This window comes from Lepus europaeus, chromosome 18 (genome assembly GCF_033115175.1).
Source record: "Lepus europaeus isolate LE1 chromosome 18, mLepTim1.pri, whole genome shotgun sequence".
NCBI classification, from domain to species: Eukaryota; Metazoa; Chordata; class Mammalia; order Lagomorpha; family Leporidae; genus Lepus; species Lepus europaeus.
This window is the reverse complement of record NC_084844.1, coordinates 5,918,569-5,930,188: the sequence shown is the minus strand read 5'-3', so window position 1 is coordinate 5,930,188 and position 11,620 is coordinate 5,918,569. Positions and strand designations below refer to the sequence as shown.

General features: G+C 59.4%; 1 protein-coding gene across 1 annotated transcript; it reads right to left on the bottom strand.

The window, feature by feature from the left end:
• Positions 1-561: 561 nt before the first annotated feature.
• CD300LB (CD300 molecule like family member b) lies at positions 562-8,767 on the bottom strand. Its single transcript, XM_062216208.1, has 4 exons — positions 8,704-8,767; positions 2,929-3,279; positions 1,292-1,388; positions 562-727 (listed from the first exon to the last, which is right to left on the bottom strand). Exons 1-4 carry the CDS (start codon positions 8,741-8,743, stop codon positions 562-564), a joined length of 654 nt encoding a protein of 217 aa, XP_062072192.1. The 5' UTR covers positions 8,744-8,767.
• Between the last annotated feature and the right edge of the window lie 2,853 nt (positions 8,768-11,620).

Genomic DNA, 11,620 nt, shown 5'->3' with positions numbered 1-11,620 from the left:
CACCCCGGAGACATCCCATGCCAGGGACTCAGCCTCTGGCATAACAGGTTCACTCTTGGGTGGACACGAGCATCAGACGCAACTTGAGTAGCTGGAAAAGACCTCCATGTCCGGTGCTCCGGCGGAAGCGCTGAGCTGGCTTCAGGAATGATGGAAAACACAGACTGGACAGGTCTTCTCTGTCTCCCTGCGCTTCTGACCCAGGCTCTGCACCAAGTTAGTCTGGCGGGAGCAGGGGAACGCAGCTGTCCAGTGGTCCAGCTGTCCAGATGTTGGCTGTCCAGCTGTCTGGTTGCCTTCTTGGCCGCAGTTTGGACTCCATCCCAGCGGCTCCTGGCCATGAGCCCAGCCCTCAACGCTGAGGAAGAGGGAGCTCAGTGCAAGTGCTCCAGCTGCCCATGGTGCCCCGGGAGGGGCCAGAGCAGCGTCCCCACACTGGGCAGGGCAGGAAAGTGCACGGCCAGCACCCATGATGCTGACCTTGGTCATCACACCCCCAGGACTCAGGGCAACTGCTCTGGACCTGGGCTCCCGGGCAGGCAGGCTCTGCTCTGTGTCCACCTAAGGGCCCGCGTGGTCAGTGGGCAGTGGAGAACGTGTATTCCCAAGGGCAGCCAGGGTCCGCAACTCCTCCAAGACCCTCTGGGAGCCCTTCAGCCAGAGGACAACGCTGGCCAAGACGAGCAGGACGGGCACCTTCACAAATACCAGCAGCAGATAGTGGCCCCTGTAAGAGGTGATGCAGCCGTCAGAGCCCCGTCACTCCCGGCCCTGGGCACTGCAGAGCCCCCAGCCGCCCCTCTGCAGAGCCCCATGGGCCCCTTCCACAGTAGTACCCGCAGCTGGTCTGGTCCTTCTGGGATTCCCCTCTGCCCAACAGAGGCACCTGGAGCTCACCACACAGGCCATCTGCCCGACTCTGTTCCCGGGAAGGCCCGTCCCACGTTGGTCACCCACCACTCCTGCTCTGTGTCCCTTGTGTCTTGCACCGGGGAGCTGGTGCCTCCTGTCCACCCCTGGTGCCCACAAGATCACCAATGCTTCCTTGCTGACCACTTGAGTGGGTGGGTGAGGGGCCAGAGGAGGCTCTGCAGAGTTGTTTTCTGGGGCAGGCAGAATGGGGGGGTTGGGGGTGAGGCGTAACGAGACAAGGGTGGTCCCGGGGCCTCGGCTTTGGTGGTAACAAGCATGGACATCTGGTGACAGAACACAGCTGGGAGGGGTGTCCAGGCCTGGCTTCCCCACAGCAGGGGCCCCGAGAGGGGCAGGAAGAAGGACCCCTGTGACTCACCTGTTATAGGAGCCAGAGGCTGGCCCCATGTTGCTGGTGGCAGTTGGCCTGGCAGGGGATTTGGTAGACGGGATTGCTGGCAGGTTGGTGCTTCCCGCTAGACATGGGCAAAGTCAGCCACAGGTCATTGGCAAAGGTTGGGGATCTGTGCATGGCTCCCACCGCCACCCTGCCATGCCCACCCGCTCCAAGACAGCCCTCGCCCCCTGGGTTAGGAAGTTTCATCTCTTGGGTCCAGCCCCTGGGGCTTCTCGTAACACACGGTCACTGCCCCATCACGTCCAGCTGCACAAGAAGGAACGAATATCAAGTAGGAGAAAGCTCTGCAGTTTGTTCTGGGGACCAGGGAGCCACCTTTCCCGTTCTCTTTCCACTCATCCCTGTGAGTGGGTCAGTCGGATGAGGGGTGGTGCCTGGGAGGAGCTCCAGAACAGAAGGTTCTAGAAGCAAGGTGTCTGGTGTTTAGGGCAGTCAGGGAGGTGGGGACTCCGGAGTCCTGTGGTTCGGGGAGCATGTCCTGGTTAGAGGGAGCCAGGGCTGCGCAGAATGAAGCCTCTTGATGCCGGCAATTTACGGGGCACAAACGGCGCCTTGAACCCCGAGGCCAGCTGCAGATTCCTCCTCTGAGGTCCCAGAGCCTGGTCCTGTCAGGCAGCTCCCCCAGAGGGCCCTGCTGACCCTGCCGTCTGGTGCCCTCTTCGGTTCCCTGGCCAAGACCCCTAAATGCCCGTCTCCCTGAAGCTCCACACGGGGCCATTTTCAGCCCCTCTGCCCCTGCTCACAGGTTTACTCAGTCCCCTTTCTGCCCCCACAGATCTCAGCTTCCCCTGCGTGGTGGCTCTGGAAAATTCCAGAACTTGGGAGAAGCTTCCTGGCCCCACTGCAGCCCCTGCGGCCCTCTTGGGTCCAACCCTGACAATTCACGGCTTATGGGGCGCCGGGCACCACCCAACGAGCCCGAGGGCCCGAGGGCTGAGAAGGGGTTGCTTATCAGTTTCCAGCAACAGCACAGGACCCGGAGCCCCTTGATGAGATCTTAGGAGCAGAGGGGCCGCCAGGGCAGCCAGACCCCAGTATTGGCCTCGTGGTAGACGCCTTCCCTGCTCTTCAAAGCGTCTGTCATCCGGGCGCCTCCCGGCCTCTCTTACCCCTTGCTCGATTCTTCTGCAGGCAGAGAAAGTGGGGTGGGGGTGGAGGGAGGCACTGGGGTCTCAGAGAGGAGGGAGCTGAGGGTCACTCCAAGCTGGCCGAGTTTCTGGATTCAACACTGGGACATTCCGGGCTGCCACAGGCCCCCCACCACCACCACAGCCCTGGGGACCGGCCTCTTCCTGGCATGATGCCCCGGGACTCTGTGCAGATGTCTGAACCCACCTGGCGCTCCGGTGAGAGAACGTGGGGCTGCAGGGCTGCCCGGCCCCAGGAGAGCAGACCCAGGCCACAGGCCACTGATGCTCACCTCCCCGCACCCTGCCAGCCCTGCCATGTGCCAGCAGGACACCTGGGAGGGACCACATAGGGATGGAGTGCTTGGCTTCCCATTTCCCTCCCCACCCGTCTGTCAGTCCTTCCGTCCGTCCGTGTGCTGGGCTCCCAGCCGTCTCCCTTCAGCCCTTGAGGGTCCTGAGCCCCTGAACCTGGCGGGACAGAGTTCTCACCTGGGTCAATGGTCACCTTCACTTGTGTCCCGCGGTCAGTCCCGACTCTCTTAATGCCACACCAGTAAGTGTCCGCGTCGTCCTGCCTGAGCCCTTCCATGGTCACCGTGATGGAGCGGTCTCTGTGATTGTCCCTGATGGACACGCGGCCGCTCCTCTCCTCCTGCTCCGTCCCGCTGGTCTGGACAAGCACCTGGCAGAAGCTCCAGATCCGTCCTCGGCACCACCACTTGCTGTAGCTCTCCCAGCCCGGGCGGTAGTGGCACTGCACCGTCATCGACCCCTGCTCCACCGCGGTCACTGTCCCCGGGCCCTGGATGACGAAGCAGCCTGGGAAGCAGAATCTCGCGATGCAGCCGCTGCTGCTGGGAGCCAGGTCCCACGGGGCCGCTGCGCCTGCCTCCCGGCAGCCTCGTGAGCTCTGCCGCGGGCTGGCCTGGCCTGGCCTGGCCTCGGCTCCCAGCGCCTGCTCGCAGCACGAGGCACCTCCGACTTTGTGCCGCTCTCTTCCCAGATGCCCTCCTCATCCCATCTTCTCCTTTTTTGACTTTTCTGTCCCCAAAGTCTCAATCAGCTCCCTGTCTCTTAGCTTCTCCCTAAGTCTGCGGGAAGCGGTGCTGTGTGGGTCAACATGGAGCAACACGCTGCTTTGTTAACGTTTGCCGCTGTCTCTGGCGGGAATCCTCCCGCTGCGGCTGACGCCAGGCTGTCCAGGGGTTGCTACGGGGCACACAGGACTGGGGAGAGGTGCCCAAGCCACTCTTGTGAGCCGGCATGAGCCAGCCCCAGCACAGCCCGGGGGGCACCGGGAGGCTCCCCCTCCAGCTGAGTCCAGTCCCGCTCTATCTGCCCCACAGAGGGGTCCCCTCCACTTCCACGGCTTCAGTTGTTGCCAAAATCCCAATGATCGCCAAGTCCGCTTTTACAGCTCAGATGTTCCCCTCAGCTCCAGCCCCCACCTGCACCCAAACACATGGGGTGTGCCACCTCCCAATCCCACAGGTGTGCCGCCTCCCAATCCCACAGGTGTGCCGCCTCCCAATCCCACAGGCACAGCCTGCAGGGCTGCCTCTCCCAGCCTGGCCCTCTACTCCCCTTCAGTATTTCCTCTCTCTCTTACGAGGACTTGGTGTGGGCAGGACCAGACAGGAGCCGGACAGCTGGAGGCAAGCTAAGGATGTGCACAATGTGCCTCCTGGGGAGAGATCACTGGTTCCCTAATCGCATGGAAGTGGAGCCTCTCTTGACCCTTGACCTCAGCATCAGGTCCAGCCCTGGGGTCTCTGCAGGGTGGAGGGAGTCCACTCTAGCACCGGGCAGGCGCCGGCTCCACAGAGCTTGGGCTGTGCCCGGATGGATGCTCTTTGAGCTGGCTCAGTGTGCGTGTGTGGCTGGCAGAGTCAGGTCCACCTTCAAGGTTGCACGGAGGGCCTGAGAGCAGGGGCTCTTACAGGGCCCATGGGCTTGGCAGATGGGACGCAGTCGAGGACCCTGAGATGAGGAGGTTGCCCCGGGTTGTCCTGGAGGATTGGAAGGGAGGTAGTTCTGAAGATGCCTGCGGCTGGCTCGGAAGACGGAGGAAGGGGCCCCGGGCCAAGGAGAGCGGGCGACCGCTAGACCCTGGAGAGAGCCAGGTTCTCCCCCGCACCTCCAAAAGAACGCAGCCCCGCCTGCCCCGGGCTTTGGCCAGGACGGTCATGTCAGACTCCTGGTCTGCTGGACACTGCCGCTGCTCTAAGGCACCGACTTGGGCGCCGCCTGCGACGGCCGCCCCGGGAAATTCCGCCACATTCCCTCAGCAGCGCCAGCTTCGACTCCTCACAGACAAGTGCACTGGGAGCCCCTGCCCCGCCCCGCCAGCCTGGCGTCTCCTTCACACCGGGCCGCTGCCTGCCAACCCGCTGGGTCCACTTCACTGGGCAGCGCTGCCCTTTCGCGCCACCCCTGCCCAGCCCGGCTGAGGACGGCGTGACGCAGCAGAGGGAGGGAGCTTTGGGTCCAGGAAGACACCTCGCCCACGGGCTGTTGGGAAACCTGCTGAGTTACGTCACCTCTGCGGGTCTCACTTCTCTGAAAGATGGCCACGCTGCTTGCCACCCCTGCACGTTGTTGTGAGACTGGCATGAGTGTGCAAAAACATGGGGGTCAGGTCCTCGGCGGCCGCCTGGGCCCTGGCAGGCACGTGCGGGGAACTTGCCCCGGCTCTGGCTGCACCCCCTCCTTCACTGCCTCTCCCTGTCGCTGGGGGAGACTCCCCACCCCCACCCTCAGCTCGCCCGGGGAATATCCCCACCCTTCAGACCTCCCTGGTGGCCACTCGGACAACCCCAAAAGCTCTGGCTTGACATTGACCATGTACTTGTCCGGACCCCATGTCCCCATGCAGCCCTGCCCCTCCTCGCTCCCCGCTGTGGTCTTGGCTTAGGTTTGAAGACGCTACATGCCTGGCTTCCAAGAGGGAGGACGGGTCCCCAAGCCCAGGAAAGCAAACGCCTGAAAAGGCCAGGGAACAAACTCTGCCCCGCGCCGGCCGGGAGGACCCAGCCCTGTGACACCCGCCGCACTCTCTCTGACCCTGAGGGGCCCTCGCAGGCTGGTGCGCTTCCTCCATCTGCTCCCTCGTCCACTGCCTGCCCTTCAGCCCAGCCCCTGCTCACTCACCCGCTTTGAGGCCCCGGCTTCGGGAAGTCTTCCTGCCTGTCCCAGCCAGACCTGCCTCCCTGGTGGCTCCCCGGTCCAGGAGCTTTGCTGCCGTCAGCTGTCTCCCGCTGTCTCCCCAGCCAGGGTACTCTCAGCACCTGCCCTGTCTTTGCCCCTCTTTCCTCCAGCCCCAGCCTGTGTGACTCGCTCAGGGCCTGGCTCAGGTTGGTACAAAGCTAATGACTGTTTATTGGAAGCAGCCGGTCGTGACCTTGGTCTTGATCATTTCAGTTCTGGGATTAGCTATCATCTCCACACCAATGAACAACCAGGCATAAGGATGTTCGTGGGGGCCGGCACAGTGGTACAATGGGTCAAACCTCCACCTGCAGCATCGGCATCCCATAGGGGCACCAGTTCGAGTCCTGACAGCTCCATTTCTGATCCAGCTCCCTGCTCATGCACCTGGGAAAGATGAGCCAAGTGCTTGGGCCCCTGCAGCCTCTTGGGAGACTCGGATGAAACTCCTGGCTTCAGTCCGGCCCAGCCCTGGCCATTGTAGCCACTTGGGTAGTGCACCAGTGGATGGAAGACCTCTCTCTATGCATCTCTCTATATATAACTCTACCATTCAAATAAGTAAATAATTTTTTTAAAAGGATGTTGGTTGTAGTACTGATGAAACAGTCATCATCGAAAACAAACCCAGATGCTAGTAATGGGGATCAGGCTGATGCCTCATGGTCCAGCCGTGACGTTACTAGAAGGAAAGAGAAACCCCAGGAAGGAAGGACGTCTGAGCTAAGTTATCAGTCGGATAAAAGCAGGGTGCCCGGGGCAGGCATTTGGCAGAGTGACTGGGGCGCCTACATCCCAACAGACGCTTGGGTTTGAGTCCTGGCTCTGCCCCGATCCCAACTTCCTGCTAATGCAGACATTGGGAGGCAGCAGAGACGGCTCAGCCGTGGTCTCTGTCAGCCACGTGGGAGCCCTGGAGTGGGGTCCCAGCCCTTGGCTTCTGCCTGGTCGAGCCCCAGCCACTGAGGGTGTGGGGGCAGTGAATGAGCAGACGGGAGCTCTGTCTCTCTGTGTCGTCTGACTGTCTTTCTCTGCCTTAGGAACCAACAAGCAATAAATAAGCTTGCCTCACAGAATGTGTACGATTCCATTTCTGCACTTCCCCCTACATCACATGCATGGGAACATTCTGCAAATATGTGTTCTACACTGGCAGCAGTCCTGAGAACCGAGGTGGAGTTTTGTGGGGGGAATTTCTCTGCCTAAAGCCTACATTTCCATTATGTCAAAGTGTCTACAATGTGGGGGCCGGCGCTGTGGCGTAGCCGGTAAAGCCGCCACCTGCAGTGCCAGCATCCCATATGGGCACCAGTTCAAGTCCCAGCTACTCCACTTCCTGTCCAGCTCTCTGCTATGGCCTGGGAAAGCAGTAGAAGATGGCCCAAGTCCTTGGGCCCTTGCACCTGTGTGGGAGACCCAGAAGAAGCTCCTGGCTCCTGGCTTTGGATCAGCGCAGCCCCAGCCGTTGCAGCCAATCGGGGAGTGATGGAAGACCCACACAGCCGTGGAGAAGCAGGGGTCACTGGGGCTTGCACCTGCCCTCACTGCACACCGCAGACAGCGCTGTTACCGCACCAGCCAGATCCCACCTCTCCTGGCTTTCCCAGCCCCACCTCACCGCTTGTGGTCGGGACATTGAAAGTACGACGTGGGGATTTGAGAGACGCCGTGTCAGATCAAGCTGTCACTGAGGCCTGTCTATTACCTCTGAGGAGGTGACCACTGTCAGCGGGGAGCAGAGCTCTGGGGGGCAGAGCTGCCGGGTCTGAGAAGCGCGAGGCTGCTCATGGTTCGGGTTTTCCTTCTCGTGGGTCTGAGCGTGAGACAATGGCGCTGCAGACTGGCGTGGCTGCCTGTGGGTGTGCTCCGACTCTCCTATGCGAGTGTGTTCTGAGTGTGTGTGAGCACGGGAGGCCTTGATCTTGGGAGCTGGACGCTGGGATTCAGAGAGGGAGCCCCTGGGTTGCTGCACTGAAGTGCAACCTGGGGCCGGGGGTGTGCCCTCATCTGAATGGCTGTCCCTCCGCTTCGTTAATCTGGTTAATCTGGCCGCTGCCCTCGGGCAGGCCTCCCGACCCCTCCCTGGGCCTCAGCGATGACAAACACCAGGCCCAGGAGCAGCGGTTCAGGGAATGCCCCCGGCCTCGCATCTGACGCGAATTCCGGAGTGCTACAACGTCAGGCCCGGGAATCCAGAAATCACACAGAAATCCGGGTCTTGGGGCAGTAAGGGTCTTGCTGGGACCAGACGCCCTGGCAGGGACTGGAACTGGGGCCTCAGAACTCCCTGGCCATGCCCAGTGGACCTGTCTGTGTCACGTGGTCAGGGGCCAGGCCCCAGAGAGGACTGTGCGACCGGCACACGAGGCACACAGGGCGCAGGCTTCTAGACTGTCCCCTATGGCCTCTGGGTGTCCACAGATTTCCCCACGGAGAGGATCGTCCAGCCCCTCCTCCGTCCGTGTCCCAACTGGGCTGCTGGGTGATTTCCTCCCCCTGAACGTCTTGGTTCCTGGGCTGAGGCCCTTCACAATCTGTCTTCTGCATTTCCAGGCTCAGGCCAGTCAGCCTCGGGCAAGGCATCCAGCATACCCGGAGCCCCCTCAGCCTGCAGGCACCGCCCTTCCCAGGCCCCGGCTCCTGCGCACAGGCAGCACCAGCTCCCTGGAGCGCTCCTCTCTGCTCCACAGGGAGCGCCGCCTGCCTCCCTCCAAGGCCCATCCATGGAGGCCTGCGGGAGGCGTCCTCCGGTTCCTCGAGCCAGAGCTGTGTTGACCTCTGAGCACACACACACCTCGGCCAGTGCCTCGGATGCTGCCGTCAATTGCTGTAGGCATGGACATTTTACCACTAAGCCACCTGACGTCTTTGATCATGGTAGCCCGATTTCTCCAGAGCCTCCTGTCCTCGGGGCCCCTTGCGTGCCAGGCACAAGGTAGGAGCCCACGGGCTCCCCCTTGAACCTGAGACAGATGCCTCTGCCTCCCACCCTGCCCCTGCAGTACCAGGTTCCCCCCAGGTCTCCGTGGCACTCACCTGGGAGGCTGAGAAGGAGCAGAGCTGGGGGCAGCCACATGGTCCCGGCTCCTCCCTCCTGGCCCGTCTGACCCACAAGCAGCAGCAAACACAGATCCCGGCTGGACCCTGGAAGCGGTGCCAAGCCCAGGCGCACGCCTTCTGTGCGTGCAAATCGCCTTGGAGCTTCTTCCTCACCCACTTCCTTTTACAGAGCGAGTGTTTCCTGCTGCTAGTTATTCAGCAAAAGGGGCGTCGTTTCCTGGGAAGCTTGGGTCACAGGTCAGGAGTGTCCTCCCGGGGGCGGTGCAGGGGAGCCCCGTCTGCAGACAGGTTGAGGGGCCATCTGGTCTACTGGGTCTTGTGTCCAAGGGGCACAACACTGAGGATGTCAGTTCCAGAAGTGGCTCTAGAAGGGGGGGTCCCAGATGCAGGGAGTCCTCGACTCAGGTGCCAGGTGCTCGGTGTACCTGGAGGTGCACTTGTTCAGCTGTCACGGCAAAGGGCGAGAAAGTGTAGACTGCGGTGGGTGGCGTCGGACAGATCCAGACTCTGACCCCTGCGTGCACTACTTAGAAGCTGTGTGACTGTGGACAACTTTCTTAACCCCTTTGAACCTCAGGTCTTGTATCGGCTCGTAATGATTATTGATTAAATGAGAGTAAAAGACGCCAAGTTCTGAGGACACAGTCCTAGGAGAGTTAGCACAGTGAGTTGGTAGCTCTGTGCAAGCCAGACGGAAGGGCAGGATAAAATCAACCCAGGGCAGAGGCTTAGAAGGAGGCTGCCGGGTGCCCTCACAAGGAAGAGGGAAGGTCCTAGCCCTCACCTGACATCGCTGAACTGGGACCTTCATTCACAACCCAAGGGCTAAATTCTCAAAGAACACTCTGCGCAATTTCTTTCCAGGTCTCCAGAGGCTGCCATGGGGGAGGACTCTCTCCCCGGAAGCCCTGTGGTTGGGGCAGCTCGGGACACACTCAGGGGTGCTGAGGGATGGAGTGGGGCTCAGTCCTGCCCTGGGGGGGCCTGGGAGCACCCAGAAAGTGTGGGGCAGCAGCATGGGGTCTGGGACGTGGGCCTTGCCCAGCTGGGTATGAGCCAGGTCACTGCCTCCTCTTGTCTGTTTCTCGGGGAAATTGGAGCGAGTTTGCTTTAGTATAGTTCATCACACTCGTAAAGGAGGAAAGTCACACAAACAAGCAGGTGCACAACAGCACTTCTGAAGTCCATGACTTCTCCTGAGAAGCTGAGATGGCAGGGGGTCCTCCCTCTAAGACCCAGAAGAGGACAAGGATCCTGGAAGTCCCCACCTTGCTCCAGCCTTTGCTTAGCTTGCCCAGCACAGAGGACGTGAGGGTTGGGAAGGCAGAAACCTCTATCTAGCACCAATATGTGAACATATTTAAAAGTCGCATATAAAGATCAATTACTTATCTACACATACAAGGAGCAACTTTATTTATTTATTTTTTTCTTTGTCAGGCAGAATTAGACAGAAAGACAGAGAGAAAGGTCTTCCTTCCATTGGTTCACCCCCCAAATGGCCACTACGGCCGGAACGCTGCGCCGATCCGAAGCCAGGAGCCAGGAGCTTCTTCCTGGTCTCCCATTTGGGTGCAGGGATCCAAGCACTTGGGCCATCCGCCACTGTCTTCCCAGGCCACAGCAGAGAGCTGGACTGGAAGAGGAGCAACCAGGACTAGAACCCAATGCCCGTATGGGGAGCCGGCGCTGCAGGCAGAGGATTAAGCAAGTGAGCCATGGCGCCGGCCCCAAGAAGCAACTTTAAATACAACAAAAAGATACCATTTAAGATAAGAATAAAAACACAAGATATCCAGAATTAATTTTTTTTTTTTTTTTTTTTTTTTTGCCGGGCAGAGTTAGACAGTGAGAGAAACAGAGAGAAAGGTCTTCCTTCCATTGGTTCACCCCCCAAATGGCCGCTATGGCTGGGGCACTGAACCGATCCAAAGCCAGGAGCCAGGTGCTTCCTCCTGGTCTTCCATGCGGGTGCAGGGCCCAAGCACTTGGGCCATCCTCAACGGCCTTCCCGGGCCACAGCAGAGAGCTGGACTGGAAGAGGAGCAACCGGGACAGAATCCGGTGCCCCAACCGGGACTAGAACCCGGGGTCCCAGCGCCGCAGGTAGAGGATTAGCCTAGTGAGCCATGGCGCCGTCCCGGAATTAAAATTTGAACAAATATCTGAGCAAGTTTCAAGGAGAAAATAATATGTCAACAAAAAACATTTGTTTTTAAGATTTTATTTATTTATTTGAAAGGTAGAGTTAAAGACAGTGAGAAGGAGACACAGAGAGGTCTTCCTTCCATTGGCTCATTCCCCAAATGGCTGCAACGGCCAGAGCTGCGCGGATCTGAAGCCAGGAGCCAGGAGCTTTTCCCCAGTCTTCCATGCAGATGCAGGGACCCAAGCACGTGGGCCATCCTCCACTGCTTTCCCAGGCCATAGCAGAGAGCTGGATTAGAAGAGGAGCAGCCGGGACTAGAATCGGCACCCATATGGGATGCCGGTGCCACAGGTAGAGGATTAACCTACTGCGCCATGGCACCAGCCCCAGCAAAAGACATTTTAAAAGGTCAAAAATAATTGGAATTACCTACCATGTTCATGGATAGGGAAAATTATCGTGATGATGAACTTGATACACTTACATCTAACGTTTCAACAGAGATTTTTTTTTTTAATTCTATTTTAGACACTTGGCTAATTCCAAAATTTTTGTAGACAAGGAAATGGCCAACGTTTGCAAAGACAGTCCTGATAACAAAGAACATGAACTATCAGATATCAAGACTTCAAAATCCAGCTGTAGTGCTGAAAACAACGTTGTGTAGGCTCACTGACTGTAGTTATCAATGTAATCAGAATAGAGGTGAGAAAAAGACCCACGCAGAAACGGAAGGGAGTGGAT